At 37.2% G+C, this 14916-nt stretch overlaps 1 protein-coding gene across 2 annotated transcripts in view; it reads left to right on the forward strand.

The window, feature by feature from the left end:
* LOC143148989 (uncharacterized) overlaps positions 1-14916 on the forward strand; it is a 420594-nt gene that overhangs the window by 348706 nt on the left and 56972 nt on the right. For both annotated transcript variants that reach the window (XM_076315881.1, XM_076315883.1), the window contains exons 2-4: positions 6797-6985; positions 8457-8617; positions 14046-14092. In XM_076315881.1, coding sequence (XP_076171996.1) covers positions 6797-6985; positions 8457-8617; positions 14046-14092 — 397 coding nt within the window. The remainder of the gene's footprint in view (positions 1-6796; positions 6986-8456; positions 8618-14045; positions 14093-14916) is intronic.

The following is a 14916-nucleotide window of genomic DNA, read 5'->3' on the forward strand; positions in this document are numbered from 1 at the left end:
TTTTTTGTTCTCTGTATCAGAATTCACTTAACCTCGATTCACTTATTCGTTTATTCTTAGAGAGAAATTTTACACGTAATATATTGGTTTTATACATACACATATATTGAAAATCTATAGTCACGGTACCGTGACAAAGATTGGTGCTAAAAATTTTAGACACATTAATATTCAGAAGTGCAAATATTTCCGTTGCCTTCGGCGATACCGACAAATTTCGAGAAAGAAACAATTTCGGTCTACGAATTTACGAGTCTATTTTTTCGAAATTTCAAAGTTTCTTACCTTTTTTTCGAACTGCCTTTACAATTTTTAACGTAAACTGTGATACAAAGTTTACGAGATACAAAGTATAGAATACGATAAAACTAATCTTCTTTTTCCAAGATTTCAGTATCGTCTGTAACGTTAAAGTATACTTTTCATTTTTTATTATTTTACATCACCGATATCGAATGATAATTTTCTTGGAATAATATACATTTATTGAGCGCTGGAACAACTCGCGTAAAACCCATTTTAATGAATTTTGCACGTTTTCGACGTAAAGTGGAATAAACCATACTGGTACGAATTCGAGCATACCATACATTGTGCAGTTTATGTATAGATTTTCCAAATAGAAGGTGTATAAAGTTGGCGTTCAGTGCCCGAGAGCGCAAATCGGTTTTGCCTCTCAAGCAGGTGCAATTGCAGTTTGAACGTCGCAAAAGGGAAAAAGGTCCAACAGTGAATCTTGCAACGTTTTCCATGCAGTTCGACCTGCATGGAATACAGCTTTAGAGAGGAAGCAGGTGACGAGCAGGTTTACATCTCCCTCCTACTCTACCGTTCACTCTATTCTCCTCCAATAACATTTCATTTCAAAATTGTTTCGTCGTAATAATAAATTTCTAAAGCGTACGAAACTATATAGGATCCGGTGGTTCAAATTTCCGTTTATAGCCCGATGCCGTGAATACTACTAATTACACACTAATTTGCTGGCTTCACCTGCACCGTTCTTCAGATCGATGCGCTTTATGAGTTTATAACTTGCGAGCCCATCTGCAGAGGACACGCGGAAGTACCGCAAACATCGTCAAAAGGATTGGTCCCAATACCTGTACGCGTCTGTTAGTTGAATCACTTCGCTAAAACCGATCGAACGCTTCAACCAATTACAGCTGCCCTTCCCGAATCAATAAACTTTTCGAGTTAACCAATTTCCGTGTTCCATTCCAGGAATTATTCCATCTCCGAAGATCCTAAAAGTGCGTTGTAAAATTTAATTTCAACCAGTCAAACCCGAAGTTGCATCGGCTGCATTTCAACGGCCAAGCACGTCGGTTGCACTCCAAATAATGTTAACTCGGTTCATTGTTATTAAATGGTTTCGTTACGTAAACGTAAAAGTGGACGCACGAATATATGTAAAAATAAAATGTAACTAGAATACGTATGCTCGTAAAGGGCAAATCCTAGTTGAAAGTTAGGTTATAAAACCTAACCTTTAGAGTCGCCACCTGTCCTACTTTCGGCAGGATAGTTTTACTTTGAAACATTTGTGCCCTGTGTTCTACCGTGCTGCTTAAACGTCCTAGTTTGAAAAATTTCTGATAGCAAACTTTTCGATATGGACGAAACGTTAATTAAACTAGCCCCGTAGAAATTATAGGATCGTTCCGTATTCCCGTTTTAAACACGAATATACCTATCGAGGAAGTTACATTTATTATCGAAACTTGACATTATCTCACGGGAACGCGTGATCGGTGAACCGGTTATATTTCGGTGGACGGTACATTATTTTTAAAAACGTATCGTCGCAAGATATTTAATACTGTCTCAATATTGTATATATTCAATATTATGGTTAAACTGTAAAACAACAATTCGCCGATGCTCGCCTTTCCATCTTGTTTTCTCTACAGAATGTTTTGTTTTCATGAACTTTTAGTTTGTTTCGTCATGGCGAATAAAGCGGCCGAATGAAATAAATGGACAAAATATCGTATATCTTTAATGTGCCGGTTTCATCGTCACTTAAATACAGACCAAATATTTTCCGTAACTGTATAATAGTCGGATCCGGAAAAGATTGCTTAAATATTTTCGAAAATACAAAAACCGAACCTAATGACCGAAAGTATACATTCGAGCACCGAGAATCGTCTCTTGAGTGTATTGACTTAACAAACACGTTACTTTTCATCGAACGAAACGTACAGTTTAATCTTGTACCTTATTTGGCGTTTTCTCTTTCAGTTTCAATTTGCACCGATCGAAAGGTGACAAACCTAACAGGGTTCGTTCATCTTCGAATCTAATCGTTACTCGTATTCCTGATGGAAACGAGAACGGAAACGTCCTTTCGAAGATGCGTAATCCGACGACGTTTCTCCCAAGAAACGACAGTACGGACGTTAAACTTGTTAGAAATAGCCTGTACAGCGAGTCGACGCGAAACAGAATCGAATCAGTTGTGTCCCCCCCGGAAGATCGGTCGCTCCTGATAAAACGAGCTTTAATCACCACTCGATTATCCGTTCATGGATGAAATTTTAATTTACGAGGTAGTAAAGTTTCAAAGAGTTACGCTACCGTGGAAAATTCGTTCGCTTTATGTGCTGTCGCCTCGAAAGTTTCAGTTTGATCGTTAAGCCCCCCGAAGGAAAACGATGGCAGCTGAACGAGGAACAAAGAAAAACGGAGATGTAACGGGGGAGGGGGAGGGGGTAGGATACCGGAGCAAGAACTGTAGGGGAAATACGAGGAAATGGGGTTCTGTCATATTAAACCGGCGGATTGGAATGTTAATTAATACTAGCGAATTATCGATAAAGCCGCGAGAAGAGAAGAATGGGAAGGACAGAGGGGACAGAGGGCGGAGGGGCTAGATGGTACAACTATAATTCGTTCTGTTCGTTTCATCTTTCACGCTTCTTTGTCGTTCCCTTTAATACCTTCTCAACCTTCCCATCGATTTTCGAGTGGATCAGTGGTTCTCAAACTTTTTAATCTCCGAACTTCACAGTTACGGAAGGCGAACGCTTTCATTGCGCCCGTACAATGATTATTATACGGAGATCGATGTTTCGGTATTCTTGAAAATTTTCTTGCGAAGCACTGTCCGGGAAATTGATCAATTAGTCAATTTTCGCTGGAACGTACAACAACTCGCACGAACTCGCTGATTATTTATTCTATTCGAATCTGAAAACAGAAAAATATATAAACGAGAAGAATGTGATCTCGTTACTTGTTAAATCTCGAATCGATAAATTAGAGTACTCGCTCTTGTCTCGTGGAGAATGTAAATATTACAATTCTACGTGAGATTAAGAATCATTCTCCGAGAAATCCCTTTCGAAGATTTTTTCATTTGTATTTTTTTATTTTTAGCGAGAGACGTTAAGCGTTTCGATGTCCCCGGAAATATAAAATGATCGCAAAGGTGATTCGAAGGTCGTAGTTTTGCGCGCGTTGAAATTATATCGTAATGAAATTTTTGACGTTTGACACCTTCGCATTTGATGAGACCACTCCACCCTTGATTCATCGAACGTCCCACGAGCCAATATGTATTGCACGATACGAATGCACGCTCTACTGATCCCATTGTTTGCTCTATTGACATTCGCGTCTATTTGACAGTACAGTATCCATCATAAATACTAGAACGTGAAGATCTTGATATTTTGATCTCTCGTTTTGATTGATTCGACGTGCGCGTGAAACGTTCGTGTCCGTGACTATTAAGTTATCCGAAACGTAACGTTGCATTTTTCGTGACACGTTCGCAATATTCTAGGTAAAAGTAACCGCCTTCTAACAATCACTTCGAATAATTTCCAACTCTTGAATTTCGTTTTGTTTGCGGAACACTTTAATCGGAAACACAACATCGCTAAATGGTACACCCAAGTTTATTTACGTAGCTCGAGATATTTTTCTTCGACGTAGAAAAGTCTACAAAATTAATTCTACGCGCGAGTATTTACGAGTTCTTCGTTGTTCGTAGAAATAGCGACCGATAAGAAATTGCTAAATTACTGTTGCATAAATTCCTCGGGTTTCGTCCTCTGGTGCACGACATCAACGATTGCACCCTAGCGAAGAATTATTCGCCCGAAAACTTATGAGTGATTCTGGACGGACGTATCTCTGCATATGACTGGGTCATTTCTGTACCGCGCCAAACTCGCGGGAAAAATATACGCTGGCTTGCACGTGAATTTTTTGATGCACTTGAACTGTAAACTTCGTTATACGTCAATTCCAGTTTATATTTGCGGACGCATCGTGTGCGTTTGAAAAATGAATTCCGGATAGAACGTTCACCAACTTCATAAAACGGAATTCATAATCATACGATTTCGAAACATCGAAACGATGGATTTAAACGCGATTCGCTTGAATAACCTGTACGAGTTATCGCGATTATTATTACTATTATTATTATTCCTTTAATAGCTACATTCTAGCCTGTCATTCTACAATCACTATTATCATTGTAACCTTGTAATCACGCGAATCGGAAGAAAGTATACCTGTCGCGTCGAAGTAATTGCATCGTTGCGCAAAAACGAGCTACAACGGAAAACTGTCTTTAACCTCGAATCAATTAACATTGATGCGAGTTTAGGCATGTATCCGTAACGTAACTCGGATGCGATTAAAGTCTCGATCATTTTTAAAGTAGGATAATTAAAGTACAAAGCTTGATTTCTTCTGGGTAATTTATAACTAGATTGAGGATACACGGCTGACTTTGCACCGCAAATGCGGAAGTATACTATTACCTACGAGACGATTATTCGCACGTAAATCTTTTCGCGATAAATTAATAATTTTCCACAATAGAAGGATAAAAGAACTATACCTACAAAATACTGTACAGTAACTCGTCAGGTATGACTTGTACTTTGGTTTCTATTCTAACAGCATCAGTCTGTGAATTAACGAGCAACGTATCTGAAAGTGTTGTGCCTGTCTCTAAAAAAAAAAAAAGAATTCATTTTCTGCAAAGCAAGAGCACTCGGAACAAGAAACTATTTCGCCGGAAATGGAATCGCGTTTCAGACACGGTCGAAGTCTACGGAAGTAAGCTCCAAATCCGTGAAAAATGCAACAGTCTAGAGGCTAGATGACGATGGTGGGACGCATGCATGGCAACGCTCATAGTGTAAATAAAGGCAGACTCATACCAGGAAAAGTATTCTTCTCTCACCTTTTTCTCTACTTTTTCAACTCCTCTTCTCCCATTCTTAAAACTACGGAAGAAGAGGACGTAGCTTTTCCATGGACAGTACCAAGCCCAATCGAGCACCGGCAAAAGTGGAATTCTGAAATATTAATGTGACTTCCGCCAGCACCGTAAGCTGATTCTTTTCTATTCTTGTTTTTCCTCTGTCTTCTCATTTTTTAACGTCTCCTCCTCCTTACTTGATGCACTTGCCTACCTGAGCTATGTTACCGAATGATATACAGAGAATACAGCATTCTTCAAGATTCACGTTCGAGGATTTCTAGTGAAACGAAGAAAATGTTTATATTTTCCTCGGAATAAATTTTACTATTGAATGTGAGTTTTAGTAATTTTTATCGTTTGCAGCTGTATGAAAAGTATAGTATGCGCACGAAAAGATTACATCCGGAGTTGCATTCGTTCAGTGGCCACCACCTCAGACACGAGAAAGATATGTGTATATTTGCACGCTTGAGATGACTTCTAAACGAAAAGAAGACACCATAACTCCAAACGAAATCTCCTCGTGTGCATATTACACTTTAATACTCAGTCTCGATATTGAAAAACCCAGAAAAAAAAGTTACACTACACGGAGTGAGAAACAATGAATAGCAGAATCGAGGATACAGTGATTTTTTGTAAAAATAAATCAAACGTGTAAAATAAAATTTTATCACACGAAGCTCCGTGTCCGAGAAAATAGATCGCGAAAATTCAGCGAGTACACGTGCAATTGAATACAATTTGGCTACCGTATCTGTCGATAACTGATTGTTTCTATTTATTTTGATATTTGGAAACATTGACGACGATACGATATTTTCCATCAATTTTATTTCGTAACTAGTTACAACTCAGCGACATAAATAATTCCATACTATCTGTCAATGTTCGCGAGCTCCAACGCTAATGGAAATAATGAGCAATAGACACACATTAATCAAATTGTATTCTAGAGAGAAAGGCAACTCACAGTCACGGTTGTATACCCACCGATAACTTTATACATGTTCCGTATGCGTGTATACATCTACCGTTTAAACAACGTTTATTCTCCGCGAAGAAGTACGTACGAAACTGTTTAACTTTCATCAAATTTTGAAACTGAGATTGCGTACTGAAAATATTATAAAGGGGAAGAAAGAATACTCCTGGAAGAAATTGCAAGTTGTATCGAGTTAAATATTTTACTCGGCCTTCGTAAAGTCCGTGATTAACAATTATAAATAAAAATTGTTTCTGGTTCCCCTTACCCCTGTAATTTCTCTAACTTGGGACTAATCTTTTCTCTTCTTACAATTTCGAATCGCACACGAATTCGATGAAATTTCAAAGTCGACTGTCTTATACACAACGATCAAATTATAATATCGATCAACGGAAAATCATTATCATTGCACGATGATTCTTTCTACATAGTAGCGTGCTACTCTCGACGGGTAAATTTTCCTCTGATTTCATTAGTTTTCGAGAATATTCATAGTAACAGTCACTGAAACACATTGTACCTATATGAAAAGGCACCCCCTGACGTTTCGTTTTTTTTTTGAATGCCTGTTTCAGGAAGGTGAGAGGGGTTACTTAGAGGGGCTCGCTTCAAGATATGCAGACCTCTTCAGAACACATTACGGAGACGTCCTGGAGCCACTCGAGGAGCTGCGCCGCCGTGAAACAAATGCTTCCCCCAGAATGCCCAACACTCAACTCACCACCAGTCATTCACAGCCCATTTACGTGCCTGGAAAATACTCGGTGAGTAAATCCGTCTCTTTTTCTCTCTCCTTGATTTCTATTCTGTCCTTTCTATTTATCTTTCTTTATGAGTCTCTTTTATTTTTTTCCTCTTTGTTTCTTAACTCCGCTGGAACTCTCTGGTACGTACGTTACTTAATTATACCTATTTCATATTTTTCCATTGTTCGTGGTCGTGATTGTAAGGCCGTCTAGAAAATTCGTTCGTGTTACACGACACGTACAATCTCCAAGAATTAATTTACTGCCGGGGGGAACACGGTTCGTTTCGATTTTCACAAAATTTCGGACAAATTATTCGACAATGAGATTGTTTCGAGCAAATGTTGTGTTATTAATTAATCACATATTGGACTTGCAGCGAACGAAGTGGCTGAACGTTACGCGAAAGTAGTTATATTCGCGATACGTATTTTATTTACTATAATTAATTATTCCGTGTTAAATGACCGCCTTTGTACGACTGCCTGTATATTTGTATCGTTTTAAATTTAGATCGGTGCACGCCGATCGGTTTCTTTCGTTTCTGATTTAATTTCTTTCCGATTGACAATAATTTCATCGATATTTGAATTTTTTTGAGAGTACCAATGAAAAGTATTACAAATTTTTGAACGAGATTACAGTATTGAAAATTGAACAATTGAAGCTCTCAAGAGCGTAGTGTCTTATTTACACGTATTTTAAAAATATCGTGTTCAGTTGTACCACAGAATATTATACAGTAACGTTGACTGTATTTAATGCAAGTAAAGTGTCCAGAACTGATTTACCTTTCCGTAAAGTGTTACACATGAATGAAATTCTCTCTTATCATTCGTGTTCAAACGCGAAGTTCAGGGGTAAGACAGCTCCTTCAATATTTGACATTGATAAACGGGAGAAAGGAAGGGAAGTAGGTGAAGAGTGGGAAATTATGTTGAGAGAACTTTGCAATCTCAAATCTCAAAAATAATAATATTTCTTTACTTCGTGTAGTATTATTTGTAAGTGTTGGTGAATAAATTCTAAAATCTAATCTGTTTTCAATGACAGAGACGTCGATAAATTAATTCAACGACGAGACAAATATTACACAAGAAAATAAATGCTCTACGAATGATAATGTTTCTAGTATACTCGAAGTTAATTTCCCGGGATACAATTTACTCGAACAAAACGATCCGATAGTTTCATTCGGGAAAGTGAAAAACCGGTTCCGGTTTTGAATGTTAATCTATGATACAATACCGTGAAATCTTGCAAAACTTTTAAACCCTTAAATTCCCTGGTATCTAAATCCGATGGCAAATAATAAAAGCAGCTCGTAATCGCGAGAGTCGACACATCATGGCGCAGACGTTATCGAACCCTTTCTTCCAGTCCCGGTTAAACGATAGCCTCTAATGCCACGCAAGCAAAACTCGCGGGCTCTATCTGTAGGAAGAAGTAAGACCAGAAAAACGAGAGAATGTTCTCGATTTTTGTGCAGCCCTCGAGCTGTCTCAGCGACAAGGAGGAGGACGAAATCTATGGGTTTGGATACGGGGTCTTCAGCAGGCAGATGCTCCAGCATCGACAACAGAAGCTCGCTCTTGCCGCACAAAATACTACTGTGATGACACCGGCTGGACATCAACAACCATATCAGAGGTAAGAACTCGTTCTTACGCTACGCGATAATTGCAGAGTTTTTAAAGAGAATTTATCGGAGACATAAATTCAAGATCCTTTTACGGACTTCGATATAAATAAGTCGGCGAATTTCTTTTCTTCTTTGTTACATGGACATAATAGTTTTCATTTAACGGATACCGTCTCAGACACGAGTCACGGTTCTGAAGATTTTGTTAATTCGGGGCTCTTAAATCTTTATCGACGTGAAACAATTCTTATCGAGAGGTATCTCTGGTAACGAACGCTTGGAACTGTTTTTTAAAGAGGTTTCTAAAGTACTCGGATTTTGAGTTCGAAGGTACAAAACGAAGAAACCTGTTGCTTTTAGAGAATAATGATGTCGATACAAGGATGCAGAGGAGATACGTGTTCTGTAAATGCATTTGCAAGATTTTCTTATTTTTTGTAATACTTATCTGCAATATGTAATTCGTTTCGTTTATCGTTCTTTTATTATTGTTGATACTTATTCGTATAACTCGTTTCGCTTGCTATTCTCCGGGAGAAAAGTTTCTTTACTATTTATCATTCGATCCAATTTTTTGGACAATAGAAACGAATAGAAAATTTTGATTGAGGATTTGTCACGTTCTGTGAACGACAATGGTCGAAAATGGCCAGTTTTGGTACTCGTCGAAAAAGAAAAATGTTTACACAGCGTACAACGGAATTCCATTGGTGCATGAATGAAACTGCATCGGCATTGTCACTCGAAAGACTGAAAAAATAATTTCTCCTAAGCTGTAGGAAATTTAGAAATAGGAAATTCGAAAAATTGATCCTGCTTAGAATAGAATTTCGTAATCGGTCGATGGGAATCCAGAATCGCACAACAATTTTGCAAAGTGCTTTATTTTAAATGCACACCAAGTACACAATAAATAGTGTGTACAATTTTTTACGAGTAACTTTTATTTGCGCACCTTTATTTTACTGTTTACACGGATGTAAATTGTTAAATGTATTGTTTCACTCGCGAGAGTAGTCGACGGTCGACTGACTCGCGGTATATTTTTCATCGTATCCCGTAAACATGTTTTTAGTTCACGGTGTTAATGAAATATAAACTAATTGGGGCCGTTACTCGTAGAATAAATGTATATAAGTGGATATCGGAGTTTATCCAATTCCCGTGTGCAAGCAGCACAAAATTATTTTGGGGTAACAATCGATTGACGAGCGCTTGACTGAGTTAATTATACGCATGTGTACATTAATTCCATGGATGGTGCACGATGAGTAAATATTATACAGTAACTCGGTGCACATTGATCGTTCTGATGATCCATTGCAAAATTCATCACGGTTTCATAAAAATTGCAGTTTCGTCTGTTTTACTTTCGATAATAAATTTCAACACTGTACAATGAACCGTTTCTCAGTAGTGTGTACAACAACGATTACAAGTTTGTCTATTCAATTTTTCCGATCGATTTCAGCGCCTTGATAGCCATGTCACCAAGGATATTTTAAGCCTTAAAGAAAATGCGCTATCGTGCACATTTCGCGACTTAATATAGATTTCAAGATCTTCTATTTTCAATATTAAAATTTTGTTTAGAAATAGAGAAACTGCCACACATTTTGTCTTTAACGCACACAATTGAAAATAAAGCAGACAAATTTCGACCATTGTTCTACAAATTTCGTTGTTCTCGCGAACGCAGAGTTAATGTCCAAATGAAAATTTCAATTAATGATCAAAACACAGTAATTAATTAAAACACTGAAAGTAATTACAAGATACCATGGTTATATATAAAATACACACCGCGTATTATTATATTTCGTTCGTGAGATTTACCTTCACAAGAGGAAAACAATTTGAATTTTCGTGGAACAAATTTTATGGTGTTTCTAAAGAACGTTTCAACGACTTTAATGGAAAACGGGACTTGAAGAGTATACATTGCTTCGGTAAAAAAATACTTGAACAGGATAGATCGTAAAATTAAATTTGTCAAAATTGGGAGTGATTCTTAATTTTGGTAGCTAAACTTGTAAAAAATGGTATGTACCTTGACGAAGGACTTGCAATAATTAAGTTTCTAACGGAGGATCAATTTCCAGGATATTCATCCTTACGCTTATCGAAGTGTAACCTTTCTCGTTCCTTATCACATCTAGCATAGATCAGACGATCGTCGTAGAATTCATTAGCGTCGGAATAGACGTGTTCGAGTGACGAATGGGTCGCGTGCGTTAATTATTCACGGTTATACTCACGAGTGCGTGATGCCTGTTTGTCACACGGTTAATGATGCATTCTACCATTAGACGTCAATTGCAACTGTCCCTAATAGGGTCTTTTTAATGAAACACGAAGAAATCTTGACACACATACCTCGTTGTCTGAGGTGTTATTTTTTTACGTGTTTCGAAGCATAATCAAAATTGAAATTACAATTGTACACCGTGGACCAAAATTCGTGATAGAAACGAGGTCAGAACGACTCTATACCTCAAAGTAAGACGAAATTATACGATAAAACAAAACCTCCAATGCAATCTCGTTATTCTTTATTTTCATATTATTTTGAGACGTAAAATCTCCTCGACACGAATTTTACTTTCAAAAAAAAGTTTCAAAAGGACACGTACGTACTAAAAATATAAAAGATACTAATACCTACGCTAACAATATTGTACAGTGTGTATTGAGCAGTAACTATTTTCGTGTTGAATATTTTCGAACCATTGGACGAATACGTGACTTTCTATTAATAACGTAAAAAGATAGAATTTTTGAAACTATACCAACCATTAGATCAAAAATTGTACAGATGACTGACACTTTTGACAGAATAATGATGGACGTTGCTATTCAGTAAACCCTGTCGTTATTACAAATGTGTCGCGCGTGATTATACTGAAATCATGTTAATGCGGTATACTGAATACGTGCCGTTTCTATTCCTGTCCGAATGCTTGCTCTACTGTTAACTATAAACGTGTCTCATCCTCGAAAAAACGTACGGTTTTTCCAAAAAATTTCTACCGATGAATTTTTATAATAATCAACGTGTCTTATGGCGGTGACAGAAATGCAATGAAATGGAATCCATCATGGTGTGGAAAATTTCAAATTTTTGAATTGTGAAAATGACACTGTCACGTTGTAGTACAGTGGTCGTCGACCCGTCATTCGGAGCAGTGAATTCATTCGCTTGATCGTTAATTTGTAGTAGGAAAAATTAAATTTACCGCCCGATTTCTTTCGTTTCTTTTCGTGGACTTCGATATTGAAAATTTATTCAGTTACGTTAAACAACTTTTAAGAACACGGTTCAACGAAGCCGATAGCTTCTGCAAGTAAGTTTCCCTTGAAAGGTATTATTACAGAAACTATAACTTTTGAAAGCAACTACAGTTTTTTCGTTTTCTTTTTTCATCATTTCTCTTTTACATACCTATATAATTGGTACATTACTATACCTATATATAGTAATTATAAAACTTCAACGAATTGCTCACTGCAAATTAGGAAATTTTTATAGTAACTCGTGTACCTTCTAAGGCAGGCAACCATCGATCTAGCAGAACTCCCTAAACGTATAGGAAAAGTAAAGTTTTCATTGATTTTGAATTCAAAGTAAACTGTAGGGAAAGTTACTAATTAGAAATAAACAATTAACATTCTCGCGTAAACTTCTCTCTTTGGTCCCACTCTGGACACCAGTTTGTAATGAGAACTTGTTCCTCTTGAGACTGGGTCAGCTTTCTACCGAAAGCTTTCACACTCTGCTCCCAATTTTACATTCGTTCATTGTATACTACGCGTCGCAAAATCCTGCTGTGTCCCATAGATTATTATTTTATACAATTACTTACGAAACTCCTGCTGGACAGTTCTAACTACACTTGTAAGACGAGGACTCGGTGTGTTGCATAATTGTTTGTAAAATTTGTACACATAATGTCAGAACTAGTTTGGCTAATGAACCAACGAAACTCGACACAATGATTCCAAAAATTGTTCGACGAAAGTGTTCACACTACGTCTACCTTTTGACGTCTATTCTCTATTTATGCTTTTATCGTAATGTCCATCGTTCGCGGGCAGCTGGTAGCGTACACAAGAACCTGGGAAATTCAAACAATTAGCTATCGCAGGCTAAGTACGTAGAATCCCGAGAAAAAACAATATGAGAGAAAACAATCGAATTATCGTTTTATCAGGATTAATTATTCAATAGGAATCATTATTATCGAATGATTCCGTATTGAAGAACATCTTGTCGAAATTCTTAAACGATCAAGATTCGTTGCGCTCGACGTTCAAGTATCTTCGTACGTGCACGTATTCGAGTAATTCGTGTAAAATAGATTCGTGTAAATTATTCGATTTCCCAACGAATAGGGAATCTGACTGTCAAATTACGATCGATTAAACGAGCTACCGATGGCGTAATGGGGATTGTTAATTTGACTGCAATCGGTAGAACAATTGCGAATCTGTTCGAGACAAGGGACCACTCAGGGCATCTGTTACTGATGCACCAAAGATATAGCGAACGGGGGTCTGAGGAGAATCCGAAGCGGAATTGCATCGTGGTTTGCCTGTTAAAACGTGTGCCTTTCGTCAAAGACCGCCATTAGTATGCATTTAGTATTACAGAACGACGTATCCGAATACGCGGATGATACATCACCGTCTATTACCAAGTTCCTGGCATGCGAACTATCGATTGCTTTGTGGAACGATCGATAGAACCGGGGACCGTTGGATCGGACCAATAAGGCTATTAGTCTTACCGAACACGGACTCTTAGGTGGAAATCATTGCGCGCGCATTCCAGCGTAATCTACTATACGAGATCAACGAGACTCCTCTACCCCCGGTGAATACTTGGAATATTTGGACAAATACCTTCCGTAAAGAGACCGTGACAGTTGACTCGGCTACTTTCAACACTATCGAACGTTACGCTGATGCACACTTTGCGTTCCCTGTTACATGCACTGGTACCTCTTCGTGGAATTCCTCGAGTCTTGCACCACCGAAGAATCCTTTACGCCACGAACTACCGAGGGGAAACATTTTGTTCCCATTTTCGAGAAACAATTCTATACGACGAGGAAAATACAAATTAACCAACAGATCGAACGATAAATATCTATCTGTTTCTCTTCTTTGTATACTTAAGCTCGAGATGCTCGACATGTAATTATATCGTTCAGAGTATTAACCGAACGATTAATGCTCGGAATAAATATACAAAGGGGTAAGATTTGTGTCTTAAGAGACTTAAGATGTAAATTTGGAACGGAAATTTTTAATGTTAACAGTGTTCTATGGAAATAAATTTAGTTTAAATAGTCCTTCAGGAAACGATTCCCGAAACCAAAGTAGCTTTAATTATTGACACGGTTTAATTGTAATCTTAATTTTTCTATGTTACAGTTGTCTGAGCCCGAGATCTGCCTTCTTTTACGAGTTCCCGCCTAATGGTAAGTCACTGTGTACACTTTTGATTAAAATTTAAGGTTAAAAGGGAATATAGCGAAAAAACTATCAACTTCGCTAAAATAATGAGAGAATTAATATTTTATAACAGTTTATGCTACCTGTCGGGTATAGATTACATGTATCGAAATTTATTTTCGAAATGCAATGACACACAAGGTCGTGATGCAGGCGCTATATTTTGAACGCATAAGCGCCTGTAGTGAAGTTAAATTAATGTCGAGTTAGATATTTAACTCTTGTGCAGTATTGAAATAATAGTTCCATTAAAGCTGTTCAGATAAAATTAACCCGCATTGGAAATATAATATTTAAATAAATTTGATCTCCATTCGTGATAAGTTGATAACATAAATAACATAAGTTGATTACAAATATGAAACAAGGAATTCATATTATTCACGTACAACGCTTCTATAAAGTGTAAATAATTCTTTTATCGATGCAAAAGGTCGTAATTAATTTTAAATATTTTATAAATAACACAAACGACGTTTGTATAATTTTGCATTATTCCAATTTTGAATTACCTTCGACGATACAATATGTACATTTATGCGTGGAGAGTTAATATATCGAACATATGATAAAACAAAATCATTGGCCAACGATTTGCCTGACAATGACAGGTGTACATATGTTCCTACCAATTGAACTAATGTATCCACATCACCTTTGGTAGAATTATAATGTGTAATAATTTCTGGTTTTCCTCTAGCTTTGATCTATCTCCAAATATCCGTTTTACGCATAAATTATAAGCTGGCTATTATAAATTTCTTGAGAAATTAAACAAATAATGTAACTA

This window comes from Ptiloglossa arizonensis, chromosome 7 (genome assembly GCF_051014685.1).
Source record: "Ptiloglossa arizonensis isolate GNS036 chromosome 7, iyPtiAriz1_principal, whole genome shotgun sequence".
NCBI classification, from domain to species: Eukaryota; Metazoa; Arthropoda; class Insecta; order Hymenoptera; family Colletidae; genus Ptiloglossa; species Ptiloglossa arizonensis.